Source organism: Staurois parvus, unplaced genomic scaffold (assembly GCF_062004578.1).
Source record: "Staurois parvus isolate SC_StPar_1 unplaced genomic scaffold, SC_StPar_1.0 ptg001797l, whole genome shotgun sequence".
Lineage (NCBI taxonomy): Eukaryota > Metazoa > Chordata > Amphibia > Anura > Ranidae > Staurois > Staurois parvus.
The window spans coordinates 109,551-125,507 of NW_028319593.1; the positions used below are offsets into that span (position 1 = coordinate 109,551).

General features: G+C 49.0%; 1 protein-coding gene across 1 annotated transcript; it reads left to right on the forward strand.

Moving 5' to 3' along the window:
* The first annotated feature begins 5,932 nt into the window (after positions 1-5,932).
* Positions 5,933-15,701, forward strand: BTBD17 (BTB domain containing 17). Its single transcript, XM_089663897.1, has 3 exons — positions 5,933-6,206; positions 10,798-11,074; positions 14,167-15,701. The coding sequence occupies exons 1-3, from the start codon at positions 6,122-6,124 to the stop codon at positions 15,245-15,247; spliced, it is 1,443 nt and encodes a 480-aa protein (XP_089520023.1). The 5' UTR covers positions 5,933-6,121; the 3' UTR covers positions 15,248-15,701.
* The last annotated feature ends 256 nt before the right edge of the window (positions 15,702-15,957 follow it).

Consider the following 15,957-nt stretch of genomic DNA (forward strand, 5'->3'; position numbering starts at 1 on the left):
GCAGTGATAACCCCCAGCATTGGTGTCAGTGGATACAATGATAACCCCCAGCATTGGTGTCAGTGGATACAATGATAACCTCCAGCATTGGTGTCAGTGGATGCATTAATCCCCCCACAATGGTGTCAGTGGATGCAGTGATAACCGCCAGCATTGGTGTCAGTCATTTCTCATTAATCACGCCCCTCGCGGAGGTTACTTTCCCTTTAAGATTTTATTTCTGAACCGAAAACCTAAAAATGCTTTTCCACCTGCAGAGGGTTCCCTTTTCTCAGGATTTGTATTACAGGCAGAGAGCGCCACCTAATGGACGTCAGGAAGAAGACGTCGCTGCAGTCCTTGGCATTGCTGTCATCATACTGACAGGGACAAGGACTAACCTGATCTGATGGCGGACGGGGAGGGAAGCCCGGCGCAGGCGGACCGAGAGGGAAGACCGGAGGACGGGGAGTGAAGCTCGGTGGACGGGGAGTGAAGCCCAATCACAGGATCAGAGAATCAGACACAAAATATCGCTTTCGCAGCGATCGTACGATAATCCGATTCCTGAGTACGCGGCTTTCATCCGAAGGGACAATCACGGAAATGTTTCTCCTACGACTCCGGAACGTACAATTTATTGTTACAGAGAAGTTTTCATCCGAAAATACAATACAAATACACGGCGTCACTTTTTATTCTGTCGTACGCAAATCTTTGTAACTTTAGTAACCTCTTCACCTTCGATATGAGACGAACATACCAAAAAAAAAAGTGGACGATCATTCGCTGATCTTCTCATCCTGTGGGCGGGGCTTAATAGATTTGTTTTATCTGCTTAAATAATAAGTAAAGGCAACAAGAGGAGGGGGGAGGGGAAATGGAGAGGGATGGGGGAGAGAAAGTACAGAGAGGAGATGGAGAGATCAGAGAGAGATGGGAGAGGGAACAGATAGAGGAGAGAAGGGAGAGGAGAGAGCAGAGGAGAGAAGGAAGAGAGGGATGGGGGGAACAGAGAGGAGATGGAGAGATCAGACAGAGAGAGAAAGAAAGAAAGAAAGAAAGAAAGAAAGAAAGAAAGAAAGAAAGAAAGAAAGAGGAGACATAGAGAAGAGAGAGTGAACAGATAAAGGAGATAAAAGAGGAGAGAAGGGAGAGATAAGAGCAGGATCAGAGAGAGGAGACAGAGAAGAGAGAGAAAGGAGGTGGGGAGGAGACAGAGGAAGGGAGAAAAGAGAGGAGTCAGAAGAAGAGAGAAGGGAAAGAACAGAGAGGAGACAGGGAGATAGGAGAGAAGGAAAAGATAAAGGAGATAGAAGAGGAGAGAAGGGGAAGAGCAGACAGGGAAAGAGGGATGAGAGATAAAAAACACAGAGGAGATTAGAAAGAAGAGAGGAGGAAGAGAGGACAGGGAGTGAAAGGAGAGATAAGAGCGGGAACAGAGAGAGAAGAGAGAGGGAGAAGAGACAGAGGAAGAGAAAGAACAGAGAGGAGACAGGGAGAGAAGAGAGGGAAAAAGATAAAGGAGATAACATTGGAGTGAAGGGAAAGAGCAGACAGAAGAGAGAAAGGGCAGGGAGTGAAGGGAGAGATAAGAGAAGGAACAGAGAGAGGAGACAGAGGAAGGGAGAAAAGAGATGTAAGAGAAAGGAGAGAGAACAGAGATGACACAGAGAGAGATATGGGAGAGGGAAGAGATAAAGGAGATAAAAGAGAGAGGAAACAGTGAACAAAAGCAGTAGGAAGAAGGATGGGAGAGAAAGAACAGAGGAGATGGAGAGAAGAGACAGAAGAGAGGGAGTGAAGGAAGAGATAAGAGCAGGAACAGAGAGAGGAGAAAGAAGGAGAGAGAAGAGAGGTGTCAGGGACAGAGGGAGAGGAGACAGAGGAAGGGAGAACAGAGAGAATGAACAGAAAGGAGACAGGAGAGAAAAAAGAGAGAATGGGGGAACAGAGGAAGAGGAGACCTAGGAAAAGAGGGGTGGGGGAGAAAGAACAGAGAGGAGATGGAGAGATCAGACAGAAGAGAGGACAGGCAGAGGGTGCAGGATGTTGGTCTCCCAGGGTGCCGGCCTGTATGTGTGCTCCCCCTATAGGCGGGTGTTGGGAGCAGCTGTCTGCTCAGGGTTGTAGCTGGCACAGCGAAGGTCGCCCGCAGGCTGCTCCCGATCGATCGATGGGCGAACTTACACACCAGAGGACAGCAGATGCCACAATTAACTCTTCGCGTGCCGGAATGTCCGTAGCAGGAGATGTTGTGGAGTTCAGCCGCACTGCGAGTCCCGGGGCTCATTCACATTATTGCATCACACTAACCCTCCGCAATCCCTGTTACTGCAAGGTGTGGCAGAGCACCGCGCATGCGTGACCGCATCAGTTACTTTAAATGGCACCTCAACGCACGTCCAGAAGGCAGCCGTGTTACACAGAACACGCACAGTGTGCAGCTCTTATATATGAGCTCCCCTCCAGTCTTGCACAGGTGTACCGGCTCCTCCCCTCCAGTCTTGCACAGGTGTACCGGCTCCTCCCCTTCAGTCTTGCACAGGCGTACCGGCTCCTCCCCTTCAGTCTTGCACAGGTGTACCGGCTCCTCCCCTCCAGTCTTGCACAGGTGTACCGGCTCCTCCCCTCCAGTCTTGCACAGGTGTACCGGCTCCTCCCCTTCAGTCTTGCACAGGCGTACCGGCTCCTCCCCTTCAGTCTTGCACAGGTGTACCGGCTCCTCCCCTCCAGTCTTGCACAGGTGTACCGGCTCCTCCCCTTCAGTCTTGCACTGAGCTTCTCACAATGTGCATTAGAAGCTGCAACAAGCTCCGCCCTATTTCCTGGCTGGAGGACGTCCAGCATCATCTTGCACTTTGTTTCCCAGCCTTACTGTTCCTGGCCCCTCCCCTTTCATTCATTGGATTTCAGTTCTTTCAGTCATGGATGATCACATGGGAGTGGCTGTTACCTATGTAACAATGTACAGTCTGATCACTGGGGGAGGGGAGACTGAGGAAATGCCTCCTCCTTCTACAAAGTTACAATGTACAGTCTGATCACTGGAGGAGGGAAGACAGGAAACGCCTCGTCCTCCTTCTACAAAGTTACAATGTACAGTCTGATCACTGGGGGGGGGGGGGGGCTGAGGAAATGCTTCCTCCTGCCTGCAGCAGACTGATGATCCTGTTGCTGTATATTAGGACGTCAGGAATGATGTAGTCAGTGACAGGTCCACTTTAGGTCATTACCTGTAGGGGGGAGTGGCCTTATCTAGTTCTTGGTATGGTTATGACACCTGGTCTGGCTCCCTGTACAGTGGGGGGCTTCTGGGGTTGTATTTTGGGGGAGGGGGGTCGTATTTGGGGGGTTTCTGGGGTCGTATTTGGGGGGGAGGGGAGTTGTATTTGGGAGGGAGGGGGGTTGTATTTTGGGGGGTTTCTGGGGTTGTATTTGGGGGGAGGGGGGGGTTGTATTTTGGGGGGTTTCTGGGGTTGTATTTGGGGGGAGGGGGGGTTGTATTTTGGGGGGTTTCTGGGGTCGTATTTGGGGGGGTTGTATTTGGGGGGGAGTGGGGGGTTTGTATTTGGGGGGGTTGTATTTTGGGGAGAGGGGGGTTGTATTTGGGGGGGTTGTATTTTGGGGGGAGGGGGGGGTTGTGTTCTGGGGGGGTTGTATTTGGGAGGGTTGTATTTTGGGGGGAGGGGGGGTTGTATTTTGGGGGGTTTCTGGGGTCATATTTGAGGGGGTTGTATTTGGGGAGTTGTATTTGGGGGGAGGGGGGGTTGTATTTGGGGGGGGGGTTGTCTGTCACTCGGAGCCGATGGCGCAGGGAACATTGGATTGGATTTTCATGCCTTGCTGGAGAAGGAATTGATGGCAGACACAGGCAGAAGCTTGACTTTGCCCCCAGCCAGGGACGTCACCCCGGGGGGGCCACACTGTGTTCCAGCCTCTGTGGAGTCCAACCCTGATGTGACCCAGCTCAGACGCCCCCCTCCCCCCCTCGGGCTCCGCTCTCCATCTGCTAATGCGTTCCGTCCGCAGGAGCCGCAGCTGAGCCCCTCTGTGGATATTATGGGCGCCAAACCATTCCGGTTATCAATACGTTGCTGTGTGAGTGCCGCCGTATGTGACCCAATTATTCCCAGCCAGTGCAGATCAATCCTAACCGATGCGGGGGACAGGACGGCGCACTGACCAACGCAAACCTTCCCCACCGCATCGCCAGCTGATCCACAACCAACATTAGCGCCCGCTGCGTGCTTCAGGATATTCCTTCCATTTCATCCGGTGACCTGCCGGTCCCATCCACAGGGAAGAGAAATATATTTGAAATATATTTTAAAATGATTCTTCCCAAATATACAAATGTATATATACTACATGCTGAAATGCGTTTTTATATATTTCAAAATATTTTTAAGAATATTTTTTTTTTTTAAATAGGGAGGAGGGGGGAGGGGAGGGGAGGCGGAAAAGCACAACTTATCCTTTTTGGGTGACATTCTGCTCTAAAGTTGAGTTTATCTCCATTGTCATTCAGAGGGGATGCCAATTGCATGCCGAGATATACAGAACTCCACTAGGGGGGGGGGGGGTGCACAGTCCCGCGATGCATAATTATTATACTACTAATAACAGAACTGCTAATAATAATAATAAATGGTGGGAACACTCCGCACAGCAACTGCTGGATAAATAAACACATAAGATATCAGTGCAACAGAAAAAGAGTTTAAAAAAAGCTACAAGCTGACCAGATTTCTGTCAGGATCAATCATTTCTAATGTATTAAATTATTTATGTATTCTTTATATATATAGAAAGAGAGAGGAGGGGGGGAGAGGGAGAGAGAGAGGGGGGGAGAGGGGGAGAGAGAGAGAGAGAGAGTGGGGAGAGAGGGGGGAGAGAGGGGGGAGAGAGGGGGGAGAGGGAGGGAGAGAGGAGGGAGGGAGAGAGAGGGGGGGAGAGGGGGGGGAGGGGAAGAGAAAGAGAGGGGGAGGGAGGAAGAGAGAGGGAGATAAAGGGGAGAGAGAGGGGGAGAGGGGAGGGAGGGAGAGAGGGGGGAGGGAGAGAGAGAGATGGGGGAGAGGGGGGTAGGGGGAGAGAAAGAGAGGAGGAGGGGGGAAGAGAGAGAGGGAGATAGAGGGGGGAGAGAGGAGGAGGGGGGAAGAGAGAGAGGGAGATAGAGGGGAGAGAGGGAGGGGGAGAGAGGGGAGGGAGAGAGGGAGGGAGGAGGGAGAGAGAGGGGGAGAGGGAGAGAGATAGGGGGAGAGAGGAAGGGAGGGAGAGAGAGAGGGGAGGAGAGAGAAAGAGAGACGGAGGATAGAGGGAAATAGGGGGGGAGAGAGAGAGGGAGGAGAGAGGGGAGAGGGAAGAGAGAGGGAGGGAGAGAGGGGAGGGGTGGGGGAAGAGAAAGAGGGGGGAGGGAGGAAGAGAGAGAGGGATAGAAGGGAGAGAGAAAGAGGGGGGAGAGAGAGGGAGAGATGGGGGGGAGAGGGGGGGGTAGAGGGAGGGAGAGAGCGAAGGAGAGAGAAGGAGGGGGAGGGGGGGATATAGAGGGGAGAGAGGCAGAGAGAGAGAGAGCAGGGGGGAGAGAGCGAGGGAGAGATGTATTTTGTATTATTATTGTTCATAATAATAATACATTCTATTACAAAGATCATTCTATAGGACATATAGGACATGGATAATAATAATAAATAATTGAATACTAATCATTAATGCAGCTTTTTCAGCCACAACTACTAATAATTAATATTAAATAAATACCTATTTCTACTACTAGTACAAATAATAGAACTGACAGTATGAATTGATCAGGAATTGGAGGTGTATGGCTGTATTTGGGGGGTTGCAGTCTGACAATGCTGCTCCCACCGACGTGCGTTGCTCTTTAATGCAGAGGCGTCCCTGTCTGCTCGGAGGGTGTGAACGCTTCCACTCCATTCACTTGTCTCTTGTGTCCCATCAGCGGTGACAATGCAACCTTTGTGGCTTCCTGGGGGGGGATAAACACTGTCTCCAATGGCAATGGCTCTTTTCCAGATGCACCAATGAGCAAGCAGCGCCAGCCCGGGAGGACCGGACCCCTGTATATAAGGAGAGGAGCCTGAGCCCCCCACCAGAAAATGTTCAGTGTGCACCCCGCAAGATGGAGAGGAGCCACCGACCTCGCCCTGGCTGGGGAAGGCAGTGCCTGGCCTTACTGATCGTTGTGATCATCACTGCGCATGCAGGTAAGTCCCCGAGACTTCAGGACCGGCGGATGGATATTGACCCCCAACAGGATCATGTCCACCCCCAGTCACATCAAACCCGACTTTGAAATCGCGCGACTTACCTTACTCACCGCTTTAATTGCGGACAAAAGGGTGCGACTTGGCATGAAATGTGCAAGTCGCATGGCGTGTAAATCGCATGCAAATCGCATCCAGCGTGACCGGGGACTTAACTAGGCAGCGCAATGATCTGTAAAACTACAGCAGCCTGGAGACACCAATCTCCTCTGTCAGAGATAAAAAAGGTAACTTTTGATTGGCTGGCACAGATCACTGCGAGCGCAGAGGAGCTGCATCCTCAGAGAGTTCATTCTCTTTATAATCCGCATCCTACCTGTCACTCGGGGAAATGTTACATCGTTCAATTGTTACATAGGCTGAAAAAAGATACAAGTCTTGTAATTCAACCAATAGAAAAAAAGAATGAATAATAAAAAACCTCCATATACAGAATTCTATATTCACCCGTATCCTATATACAGAGGAAGGCAAAAAAAAAACACTACAAGGCCTGGCGTTGTTTTCTGGAGATTTAATATTATTATTATCATCATTATTATCATTATTATTATTATCATCATTATTATTATTATATTTTTTAAAATTATTTTAAAAATATAGAATTTAGGAGGAAATCTTTACAGGTAAGAGACCGTGTTACAATACATGTGCATCCTCTGTTGTTTTTTTATTTTTGTTTTTTAAATTTAAATGGCAAAACCCCAAACACTCCGCGTTACCATACAAGTGCATTCTCTGTTGTTGTTGTTGTTGTTTTTCTTTTATTTAAATTGCAAAACTCCAAAAAATTTAAATGCTATCCTGATTTTTTTTTTTTTCCTTCGAACAGAAAATGAAAATACAAAGTTCAGTTATGCATCGAACACACTGCGCAATCAGACCAAAAATGATTTGAAGTTTTCCAACTTTTCAATACAACTCCAAAATAAAGTATACTCAATTTTGCTTGGAATTTAGAACAATAGAAGGAATATTGAATAATTGCTTTTACCGTGTGTGGGCGGCATGCGCGGTTGGCCGGTTTTTGGTAGCTCTGTAGCCATTTAATCAGCTGCTATTAAACTCTAAGGAACAATGGAGTGCAGGGTGTTGGCGTGATTATCCCGTAATGATGGCACGATCTGCGCCATGGATTGCGCAACAAAGGTGCCACTTGAAATGCAATTTTTGTCGTCTTATGTGTTTCGTATGCCATCCTAATGTGGAGTGTTTTCCATTCTTCTTCTTCCTATTATTATTATTATTATTTTTGATTCAGCAGCAGAAGCGCAGAGTGTTCCATCTATATTTTTTATTATTGTTATTATTATTGATTATATTATTATTATCATTTATGATTCAGCAGCAAAAGTGCTGAGAAGTCCCTCTATATATTATTATTATTATTATTATTATTATTAGTAGTAGTAGTATTTTATTTTTGACCCAGCGGCAAAGGTGCGGAGTGTTGTCTCTATATTTTAGTATTGTTATTATTATTATTATTATTATATGTGATTCATTATTTATGATTCAGCAGCAGAAATGCTGAGAAGTCCCTCTATATTTTATTATTATTATTTATGACTCAGCAGCTGAAGTGCAGAGAATTTCCTCTTAATTTTATTATTATTATTATTATTATTATTGTTAGTAGTATTATTAGGATTATTATTAGTATTTTTTTTTTGGGTCCAGCAGCAAAGGTGAGGAGTGTTGTCTCTATATTTTAGTATTGTTATTATTATTATTATTTATGATTCAACAGCTGAAGTGCAGAGAATTTCCTCTTAATTTTATCATTACTAATATTATTAGGATTATTATTATTTTTTTATGACCCAGCAGCAAAAGTGCACAGTGTTTCCTCTTGTTATTGCTATTATTATTATTATTTATGATTCATTATTTATTACTGTCCTGACATTTGGGGGGATTTGTACCGTCCTGACATTTGGGGGGATTTGTACCGTCCTGACATTTGGGGGGATTTGTACCGTCCTGACATTTGGGGGGATTTGTACTGTCCTGACATTTGGGGGGGATTTGTACCATCCTAACATTTGGGGGGATTTGTCCTGTCCTGACATTTGGGGGGATTTGTACTGTCCTGATATTTGGGGGGATTTGTACCATCCTGACATTTGGGGGGGATTTGTACTTTCCCGACATTTGGGGGGAATTTGTACTTTCCCGACATTTGGGGGGGATTTTTATTGTCCTGACATTTTGGGGGTATTTGTACTGTCCTAACATTTGGGGGGGGGGGATTTTATTGTCCTGACATTTGGGGGGAGTTTGTACTGTCCTGACATTTAGGGAGGATTTGTACTGTCCTGATATTTGGGGGGACTTGTACCGTCCTGACATTTGGGGGGGGATTTGTACTTTCCTGACATTTGGGGGGATTTGTACTGTCCTGACATTTGGGGAGGATTTGTACCGTCCTGATATTTGGGGGGGATTTGTACCGTCCTCACATTTGGGGGGATTTGTACTGTCCTGACATTTGGGGGAGGGGGATTTGTACCGTCCTGACATTTGGGGGAGGGGGATTTGTACCATCCTGACATTTGGGGGGGATTTGTACCGTCCTGACATTTGGGGGGATTTGTACCGTCCTGACATTTGGGGGGATTTGTACCGTTCTGACATTTGGGGGGGATTTGTACCGTCCTGACGTTTGGGGGGGATTTGTACTGTCCTGACATTGGGGGGGGATTTGTACCGTCCTGACATTTGGGGGGATTTGTACCGTCCTGACATTTGGGGGGGATTTGTACCATCCTGACGTTTGGGGGGGATTTGTACTGTCCTGACATTTGGGGGGGATTTGTACCGTCCTGACATTTGGGGGGATTTGTACCGTCCTGACATTTGGGGGGGATTTGTACTGTCCTGGCAAACAAATGGCAGTTGTTGATACGCAGTCCTTTAGCCGGCTTTAGGTCTGAGTTTCTCTGGGATGAGATCAGCCAATCAGCTCTTTGTGTTTTATTCCCAAACAGTTTCAAAGAGTTTTGAAAAGTTCTGGAAACAGTTCCAGCTGGTGTCAGTGGATTTTGTTTGCTCTGCCTCCCCGGGATGACACCTTCAATGGGCCTTTGTGAGCTTCTCCAGTTGACTTCTAAAGGCAGACTGTGAGTGAGCGGAACAGCGCACGGGGGGGGGGGGGGGGGGGGATAGGGGTGAGGGGGGGTTGGGGGGTCCCATCTCCGCTGAGAGGCCGCCATTGAATGCCATCGGTTACCGGGCTGCGAAGCTCCTTTCATGTTGTCACTGACAAGACGCAAATGAGATTCTGAAGAGATTTGTGTGGCCGGCGTATTGTCTGCGCATCAAAACAACCCTCAACAGTCCGTGTCCTGGAAACATGGACTGAGGAAAGGCCCCCCCCCCCCGAAGGGGAAGCCCACGCTGAGCAATTCTAAAAAAAAAAATCAACTGTATCAAAATATTATAAAAATTTGGATGAAGTGGGGCATCCATATACAGTCCAAAAGAGTACCAGACCAACCAACCAGCGTTCCACATGATGCCCCATCATTGGTGTCAGTGGGAGGAATAGTGCCCCATCATTGGTGTCAGTGAGAGGAATAGTGTCCCATCATTGGTGTCAGTGGGAGGAATAGTGCCCCATCATTGGTGTCAGTGAGAGGAATAGTGTCCCATCATTGGTGTCAGTGGGAGGAATAGTGCCCCATCATTGGTGTCAGTGAGAGGAATAGTGTCCCATCATTGGTGTCAGTGGGAGGAATAGTGCCCCATCATTGGTGTCAGTGGGAGGAATAGTGCCCCATCATTGGTGTCAGTGGGAGGAATAGTGCCCCATCATTGGTGTCAGTGGGAGGAATAGTGCCCCATCATTGGTGTCAGTGGGAGTAATAGTGCCCCATCACTGGTGTCAGTGGGAGGAATAGTGCCCCATCATTGGTGTCAGTGGGAGGAATAGTGCCCCATCATTGGTGTCAGCGAGAGGAATAGTGCCCCATCACTGGTGACAGTGGGAGGAATAGTGCCCCATCATCGGTGTCAGTGGGAGGAATAGTGCCCCATCATCGGTGTCAGTGGGAGGAATAGTGCCCCATCATTGGTATCAGTGGGAGGAATAGTGCCCCATCATTGGTGTCAGTGGGAGGAATAGTGCCCCATCATTGGTATCAGTGGGAGGAATAGTGCCCCATCACTGGTGACAGTGGGAGGAATAGTGCCCCATCATTGGTGTCAGTGGGAGGAATAGTGCCCCATCATTGGTGTCAGCGAGAGGAATAGTGCCCCATCACTGGTGACAGTGGGAGGAATAGTGCCCCATCATTGGTGTCAGTGATAGGAATAGCTCCCATTGGTGTCAGTCATCCTGCTTTGCCCTACATGGCTGATGAAAGGTTATTGGCAGGGATTGGGTAGAGGGTGGCGGAAGGTCTGGGTTGGGTTAATGGCTGTAACGTTAGGTCTGCAGGTTAGTGGCCGTGTCACACCCAACCCAAGCAGAAGATTCTGAGTTCTGAGTGTAGAAGGCAAACTAACTGGTACGTTCTTCCTTCTTCAGCTCACAAGTCCGATGTGGGCAGTGATGTCTCCACCACCCTCCTCAATCACTCCTCCATGCTCATCCAACGACTGCAAGAACTGCTGCATTTTGGAAACTCCACTGACACCACCCTCCGCATCCACACCACCAGCTCTGACGAGGTGAAAGTCATCCAAGCCCACCAGCTGCTCCTCACCCTGCAGAGTGACATCTTTGAGGGACTCTTAGCCAACCAGAGCGTGGTGACCCTGCAAGAGCCTCCTGACTGCGCCATACTGTTCGAGAAATTTATAAGGTGAGTTTGTAGTGCAGCACCACCCCCTTAGGAGTTGCTGAAGATTTGGGTCCCCCTATAGTCGAGCACAGCCAGGCAACACGCATTTTCCACAGACTTGCTCTCCAGAGTCAACAGCCCTTGGGCTTGGTTTATTTTACATTTATTAGGGGTATTGAACTTAGATGGGGTGAGGGGTGTATGGGATGCCCAAGGGAACTGAAAACTGAAGACAACTTCCTGGAAACTATCTACAAGTCCTCCAGCAAAAAAAGTCCTTTCTTGGAGAGTTCTTCAGCCTCTCCTGGTGTACCACCCCTGACCCCAGATGAACCCTCTTCTCATCCATCTATCTGGAGGAATCCCTGGGCAAAGAGACCCAGTGTCTGCCACAGGGGCGGACTGACCATTCGGGAACTGGGACACTGCCCAAGGGCTCAGGGTCAGTAGGGGGCCCCATGAGATGCCCCTAGTACCTTTCATATGCTTTTTTTGGGTGTGGGTGAGGACACAGGAGCCCCATGATCCCGTATTGCCTGGGGGCCCCATGAGTTGTCAGTCTGCCCCTGGTCTGCCACTTTAAGTTGAAACAGTCCCAGTAAGGAGCTAGTCAGATTTCCCACCAGAATGCCCCTTAACTGGCCCATGGGGTGTAGGATTATGCACTCTTCCTTTCCTGTGAGTTTGTTGGGTTGGGTGGTGCATTCAGGCCGTCTGCTGAGCTGGCTCCTTCCCTGCTGCACAGGTGGTCCTCTCTCAGGGGGCTACCAAACTTGAGTGATCCTCCTTTCCAGCAACTCTGCCTGAAGGAAGGCCCCTTCCCACTGAGCCCCCTCCCAGGTTCCTGCACCTCAACCTTCCTCACATCTTCCACCTGAACTCTCCTACTGCTGAGGCTTAAAACATACTTAAAGGCTGATCCAACCAAGCTTCCTGCCTGGGGATTGGTCGGGATCCTTTAACCACTTCCAGTCCGGACACTTTCTCCTCCTTCCGGTCCGGACACTTTCCCCCCCTTCCGGTCCGGACAATTTCACCCCCTTCCGGTCTGGACACTTTCACCCCCTTCCGGTCCGGACACTTTCACCCCCCTTCCAGTCCGGACACTTTCACCCCCTTCCGATCTGGACACTTTCACCCCCTTCCAGTCCGGACACTTTCACCCCCTTCCAGTCCGGACACTTTCACCCCCTTCCAGTCCGGATACTTTCACCCCCCTTCCAGTCCGGACACTTTCACCCCTTTCCAGTCTGGACACTTTCCCCCCTTCCAGTCCGGACACTTTCCCCCCTTCCAGTCCGGACACTTTCACCCCTTCCAGTCCGGACACTTTCCCCCCTTCCAGTCCGGACACTTTCCCCCCTTCCAGTCGGGACACTTTCCCCCCCTTCCAGTCCGGACACTTTCACCCTCTTCCAGTCCAGACACTTTCCCCCCCTTCCAGTCCGGACCCTCTCCCCCTTCCAGTCCAGACACTTTCACCCCCTTCCAGTCCGGACACTTCCCCTCCCTTCCATTCCCCTCCCTTCCAGTCTGGACACTTTCACCCCCTTCCAGTACGGACACTTTCACCCCCTTCCAGTACGGACTCTTTCACCCCCTTCCAGTCCGGACACTTTCCCCCCCTTCCAGTCCGGACACTTTCCCCCCCTTCCAGTCCGGACACTTTCACCCCCTTCCAGTCCAGACACTTTCCCCCCCTTCCAGTACGGACCCTCTCCCCCTTTCAGTCCAGACACTTTCACCCCCTTCCAGTCTGGACACTTCCCCTCCCTTCCATTCCCCTCCCTTCCAGTCTGGACACTTTCACCCCCTTCCAGTCTGGATACTTTCACCCCCTTCCAGTACGGACACTTTCACCCCCTTCCAGTACAGACACTTCTCCCCCTTCCAGTCCGGACACTTCCCCCCCTTCCAGTCCGGACACTTTCCCCCCCTTCCAGTCCGGACACTTCCCCCCCTTCCAGTCCAGACACTTCCCCCCCTTCCAGTCCGGACACTTCCCCCCCTTCCAATCCGGACATTTTTTTTTAGACAGATAAAACTTTATTTTGGTGGTATTTATTCACCGCTGGGATTTTGTTTTAGAGAATCAGCAGAGCTGTGGGTTACTACTGTGTAGGGGATTGGTAGAGCTTGAGATTACCACTGAGTGAGGGATCAGCAGAGCTGGGGGTAATACTAAGTGTTGGATCAGAAGAGCTGGGGGTACTACTGAGTGGGGCATCAGAAGAGCTAGGGGTTACTATTGAGTGGGAGATTAGCAGAGCTTGCGATTACTACTGAGTGAGGGATCAGCTGAACTGGGGGTAATACTAAGTGTGGGATCAGCAGAGCTGGGGGTAATACTAAGTGTGGGATCAGCAGAGCTGGGGGTAATACTAAGTGTGGGATCAGCAGAGCTGGGGGTAATACTAAGTGTGGGATCAGCAGAGCTGGGGGTAATACTAAGTGTGGGATCAGCAGAGCTGGGGGGTAATACTAAGTGTGGGATCAGCAGAGCTGGGGGTACTACTAAATGGGGCATCAGAAGAGCTGGGGTTTACCATTGAGCCAGGGATCTGTTGAAGAAAGGTACTAGTGATCTGGGGATCTGCTGACTGGGGGTGCTAATGAACTGGGGGTACTACTGTGCTGGGGGTACATCTGAGCCCCTTTAAAACAAATAGAAAATCAACACGTACGGGGCATCTGCCAAGCTTCTTTAAAACTTCAAAAAAACCATCACAGAAGCATAAAAAACGTACGTTGAAGCAGTAGATTAAAGTCGAAGTGTCAATGAGCCCCGACACAGGTGACCATCTGCCATCATCCTTTTCAGAGTTCCTACTGGCCAAAGAGGCTCATTGTAACAAGATATTAAGCCCTCATCATAGAGGAGGCAAGGAAAGGCTCTTCTGGAAGATGAAGGTAACACACGGTGTTCGCTTTTAGGTAGGAATATTATATTGAAAAGTTGTAATGAGGGTACAGGTTCACCATAACCCACCGTAACCAACCAGAACCCATCTTGCACTAGACTTGACATGAGCATGGCGAACTTTCATTTATTGAGATGCTATTCTAACTTTTTTTTTGTAATCTTCGAGCAATAATCTATATCTGTCCTTTAGGTATTTTTACTGCGGGGAAATCTCAATCCAGTTAAGCCAAGCCATCTCGTTGCATCGGCTGGCCAGCAAGTACCATGTTCCTGCTCTTCAGAGAGGTGTCACAGAGTATATGAAGAACCACCTAGCTAGCGAGTCATCCCAGGGCCACGTAGTGAGTTGGTACCATTATGCAGTGACCATGAGCGATGAAATACTTCAGGAGAGCTGTCTGAAGTTTCTGGCCTGGAACCTTTCCACTGTGATGAGCAGCAGCGAGTGGGCAACGGTGAGTGACGACCTCATGGTGTCCCTTGTGCAGCGCTCCGATCTTGTTCTGCAGAGTGAGCTAGAACTCTTTAGTGCTGTGGAAGAGTGGATCATGAAGAACAGCCCAAATGTTTCCATTATTGAGAGGGTTCTGAGATCTATGAGATACCCAATGATCCCACCACACCAACTCTTCCAGATCCAGAAACAGTCAACCCTACTGGCCACCTACCATAACTTTATCCAGGATCTTCTGTTTCAAGCTTTTCAGTTCCATTCATCTTCTCCGCTACATTTCGCAAAGTACTTTGATGTAAACTGCAGCATGTTTATTCCTCGGAATTATTTGTCTTCGTCTTGGGGTTCCCAATGGATCATCAACAATCCAGCCAGGGATGACCGAAGCCTCAGCTTTCAGACACAACTAGGCCCAAGCAACCATGACTCCAGCAAGAAAATTACTTGGAATGCGCTTTTTTCCCCACGCTGGCTTCCCGTTAGCCTTCGACCGGTCTACTCAGAGTCCGTGTCCAGTGCTTCCCAATCCAACCGCCTTGAAGAAGGAAAACCGCGGCTGGTAGTGAATTCAGCCATGAGCGGTCTAGATTTTGCTGGCGTTACGTTCCAGAAAACCGTGCTTGTTGGAGTGAAGAGACAGCATGGCAAAGTGTTCGTGAAGCACGTGTACAGTGTCCACCAGAGCACCGAAGAAGTGTCCGACTTCCTGGCCCACGCCGACCTGCAGAAACGCACCTCGGAATACCTGATCGACAACTCTCTGCATCTCCATGTTATCATCAAGCCCATCTACCATTCCCTCATCAAGGCCAAGTGATACACACCTGGGGTGGAAGAGCCTCCTAACCTTGCCATATGGCGACCATTGTGGTACTTAAAACTACCAGCATGGTGGAGATCTAGAATTGCTAGACAAGCCACACAGAGAGTTTGTTTGAGAACTGTGTAGCATTAAAAGGACTACAGATCTTCAAGTGTTTACTGAAAAGGGTTTTAGAGTCCTGAATAGAAGAGAGTTTCATTATAAAGATCTAATATAAAGTAACAAGCCAAAGCAGTTGGAGGATTGTTCACAATGGCCAGCTGTTGAACCCTGCTTTAGAAGAAGAGGCCATTGTACTCCAGAACTCACCAAACTCCTCTGAATCCCCTATTATCGTCCAAACCGTCACTTTACGTCCTAATGAAAGGGGCACTCGATAACCCCCGAAACGCTGTGGCTTGTTAGCCAAGATTTTTTTAGATGAAATAAATATTTCTGGACTCTTCCACCATTGGTGTTGCAATCTTGTTTCCTCCAACTCCTGGTTCTTTCTTTATTATTATACAGGATTTATGGCGCCAGCAGTTTGCTCAGCGCTTTACAATATAACGGGAGACAATACAATTCAATACAAGAGGGAGAGGAGGGCCCTGATTTTGGGAGCTTACAATCTAAGAGGGAGGGGCTGATCCTGGGAGCTTACAATCTAAGAGGGAGGGACTGATCCTGGGAGTTTACAATCTTGGAGGGAGGGGCTGATCCTG